This window comes from Oncorhynchus clarkii, chromosome 2 (genome assembly GCF_045791955.1).
Source record: "Oncorhynchus clarkii lewisi isolate Uvic-CL-2024 chromosome 2, UVic_Ocla_1.0, whole genome shotgun sequence".
In the NCBI taxonomy this organism is placed as follows: Eukaryota; Metazoa; Chordata; class Actinopteri; order Salmoniformes; family Salmonidae; genus Oncorhynchus; species Oncorhynchus clarkii.
Window position 1 is genome coordinate 16516648 of NC_092148.1, and position 4328 is coordinate 16520975.

The window sequence follows — 4328 nt, forward strand, 5'->3', positions numbered from 1 at the left end:
TCACAATGGTGCTGTCATATTTTTGACTGCAATGATCTGCAAACAACTTGATTGACTTTGAGAAATTGTGAAAGATGTGTGCAAAGTTGGTGGAGGCCTATCCAAAAATAAAATTATATTTTTTTACATGTATTTTTTTATTTTGAAATTGTGAAGGTTTTTACAGAGCACTGAGCAGTGAAAAAAGTAAAAAGGGAATGCGGTTTAATTCCAGGCTGTAAAAACACAGAAAACTAAATGTGAAAATTCCAAAAATTGCCACATTCTACAAATTGTATGTTTTGCAACAGAACACTGTATTCAAAGCTCAATTATTGAACACATTGGATTTTGATAGCTCTGAGTGTGGATGCTTCTCGACAAACATACCACACCTCTAAATGATAACAGATAAATGCTGTAACTTGGCACACACTAAATCATTTCACCTCCTTCAGCTCCAAGTCAAAATGTACCTTATTGTACCCATCCTTGTGAGCTTGCTACTCCCCAAAGGTAAGAATTGCATGTTGATGATCATTTATTTTAAATGTCTATCTATCTATCTATCTATCTATCTATCTATCTATCTATCTATCTATATATATATATATATTTATATATATTTATATATATATATAGCTATAGCCCATATATTTTTTATTACTTATTACTGCTTTGAAGATCAAGTTCAGCAATTATTATACGTTTTTGCAATTTCAGTTTAGCCTATAGCCAACAGTTTGGAACTATAATGAAGATGCAATACATCTAACTTCAACAGCATTGATCAACTCACCTTTTGAATGACAAATGCATTTCAGCCAAAGAACAGTGTCCACATTTTCGTCTATTATATCCCTGATAATTTATGAACGGAATTTCAAGTAATGGGATGCTGTAACTTTTCACCTTCTCAGCATATTCACTCAAGTGCTTTGAGTGCACACCAGGAGAATCGGGAGCATGCACGGACAAGGAGACTGACTGTCCAACCCAATGTGGAAACACGCGGATTACATCCTATATGGGTAAATTAAAGGCAGGTTCATTTAGCTCACAAGTTTTAGCCTGACGACCTGTATTTGCTTGTCCCGACCTATTCTTTCTATTTCCAGGTGGTACAACATTATCCGATGTGAACCTAAAGTCTTGCTCCGTGCCTGAACAGTGTCTCACTGCATCAGTGAATTTCGGAATGATGCGCACTATGATCGCCAGCACATGCTGCAATACAGACCTCTGCAACTCCCAAAGCATCCCTGGTAACTATCTCAATGAGAATGTATTGTCTGGTAGCGTCAGTAAATGCTACTATTAAAACATTCGATTTGATAGCATGTTGAAAGGTTGAGTTGAAATTAATTGTTTTCATTGACAGTTCTATGAGGAAAGTTTGAGTTTATGAATTAGACTTTAACTCAATTCTTAAATTGGCATGTCTACCTAAAAATGAAATACAACCAAATTATTTATTTAGCGAAATGATTTAACAGCTGCCAAGTCTTTTCAACATAGAGGAATAATTGAATTCGGCTGTTATAAGGAATATAATTAAGCTATTTTGGTTTGTGGTGAGCTGGGAGTGAAAAGTGGAATCATCTATCCTGTAGAAACTACTAAAACCACCCCTAATGGCAAGAAGTGCTTCACCTGTACCGGAACGGACTGCACGAGGGCTCTGAGCTGTGTGGGAGACGAGGACCGCTGTATCTCAACAATAGGTAGTGTGCCAGATTAATGGCGCGCCGTTATCCGCACATTCTTTACATTCCTCTTCCTTTAGTCTCTGACAGATCTCATAGACTAGACATAACATAGTAAACGTAAATCCGGGACACCCATAATTGGGATAATATGTTATGTTTGGTATAATTACATCAGATAGAATGTTACTTAAGGCAAACACGTTAGGAGGGTGGTTGGTCAGAGTGGATGGGTGGGCATATAATGCGAACATCTAGCAACCCAAAGGGTGCATGTTTGTATCTCATCACTGACAACTTTAGCATTTTAGCTAGTTAGCAACTACTTAGCATGTTAACTAACCATTCCCCTAATCCTTTTAGATAACCTTTGCCCTAACTCCTAACCCTAACCCCTAGTGCTAGATAAGATTAGCCAACTAGCCACATAGGTAATGATAGCAACAACAAATTTGAATTTGTAACATATCATATGTTTAGTAAATTCGTAACATATTGCACATTTTGAAAATTCGTAACATATTGTACGAATTGCAATTTGTAACATATTGTACGAATTGCAATTTGCAACATATTATACAAAATGGATGAGGGACATCCACAAATTAATTCATACTATATGAAAGGGAACATTTCATACTAACTTGAGTTCTCAGATTTACGTACAGAATAATAAGAAATGCTCTGAGACCATGTGGCAGAGTCTCCACATCTCAAATGTATGATAATACATATGATAACTCTGATGATTAGTGCTTGAAATTCTGTGTGGTTATATAGTCCTGGTCTCTGATAGCATGCAGTTACCCTGAGCAAGTAAAAACTTGATGTACAGTATTTTAATTGAATGTTTACTGCACTGAAAGTTTTCCAATCTCCGAATAAACCTCCAACCTGTGGCCTAACTGCAGCAACAGAATTACGTCATGGCCTGAACTTTTAATTACGCCATGTGGTGATCTTAGCTGTCAGTGAAACTCCTTAAAAGTTAAACTAACATGTAAGGTTAGGCATTCATTCCCTATGGTTAAGGTTAGGGCTAAGGTTGGGGATAGGGTTAAACTTAGGTTTATGCATTCATTCTGATTAGTTAAGTTAAGGTTTGGGAAAGCCTTAAAACAAAAACCTTTGAAGCATTGAGTCTTGAGAATATCAGTAACATTGTCTTATGTGTGCTGCTAGTGAACATGGGTGGCGAGAAGATGACAATGAAAGGATGTGCCTCGAAGAGCATCTGTGTGGGAGACATGTCAGGAGCGCTGGGGCCCACCATGGGCATTGACATGAAGTGCTGCGAGGGAAACCTGTGTAACAACGCCCAGAGCATCGGACTGAGCCTCCTGCTCCTGGTGACATCCATGGTCTCTGTGGCCCTGTTCCACTGAGAGACACCGTGCCTTCACCTCCTTACCTCCCCTTCTCCCCCCCCTTTCCTCTTCTGGGCATTGCCTCATTATATTTATTAGTTCCATCGTAACAGGAGCCTCCCTGTCATTGTCCACCCCCCATCTCCCCACTCCCCAGTCTCCCCACTCCCCAGTCTCCACAATACACCTGTTGTGTGTATTAATAATGGATTTGATTGAATAGCCCCTTTCGTTAGACACTCCCTTGGGGCTTCACATTGTGTAGGATTAACCCAACCCCTCCACCCCCACTAGCGTAATGCTGCAGCCACCTGTGGAATGCACTATAGCCATTTTATTTTAGGGACAGCTCTCATAAAAAAACACACCCACAACCCACACCCATCCCATAACCCCTACACATACCCACCCTCTTCTCTCTTCAAGGCCCTGTGAGTCAGTGAGGCATGGATGTTTGGTGAGGCATCTGCCAATCTAAGCAAGTGTTGTACATTGCTTCAAATCATTGGCATTGTTAGCTTTCACATTATTTTAACATTCTGTACAACATAAAAAGGCTATTGAATCCCATTTTTAACATGGCAGAAATATACTTACAATTAAATATGTCACTGGATCTGTAAAGTGTTAATGTATTTCCAATGCCTAATTGATGAACAAGATTAATTTTGTAAATTAAAGTATATGAATTACTGAATAGATGAGCTGACTATTCTCACAACCTCCTTCCCCCTCCAATAAGGCAATGAATAAATACATTTTTAAAAATCCACAATATTCATTTCAAGATTTAGTTGAGGTTTAGGGTTTAGTGAATGGTTTGTCCCAAATACAATGCTTTAAGTTTTTGAAATATTTAGTAGTTATCAGGTTTCAGGTAAGACCCAAGTGCAGACTGTGTTGAAGTAGCAATGTTCATTGGAACAACCGGGGAACGCCAGCAAAAGGTCAAGGCAGGCAAGGGGGTCGATAATCCATAGTAGTGGATCCAAGGTACAGGACGGCAGGCAGGGTCAGGCAGAGTGGTTAGGCAGGCGGGCTCAGAGTCAGGACAGGTAATGGGCAAAAACCAGGAGGGCAAGAAAAGAGCGACTGGGGTGAACCAAAATGCTGGTTTGGTTGACAAACAAGACAAACTGGCACGGACAGACAGAAAACACAGGTATAAATACCCAGGGGATAAGTGGGGAAGATGGGCAACACCTGGAGGGGGGTGGAGACAAGCACAAGGACAGGTGAAACAGATCAGGGCGTGACAGTACTATCTTATTACTTG

General features: G+C 39.6%; 1 protein-coding gene across 1 annotated transcript; it reads left to right on the forward strand.

The window, feature by feature from the left end:
- The first annotated feature begins 428 nt into the window (after positions 1-428).
- Positions 429-3790, forward strand: LOC139423111 (urokinase plasminogen activator surface receptor-like). The gene is made up of 5 exons (XM_071174776.1): positions 429-495; positions 900-1010; positions 1098-1244; positions 1593-1703; positions 2868-3790. The coding sequence occupies exons 1-5, from the start codon at positions 450-452 to the stop codon at positions 3068-3070; spliced, it is 618 nt and encodes a 205-aa protein (XP_071030877.1). The 5' UTR covers positions 429-449; the 3' UTR covers positions 3071-3790.
- Positions 3791-4328: the final 538 nt, after the last annotated feature.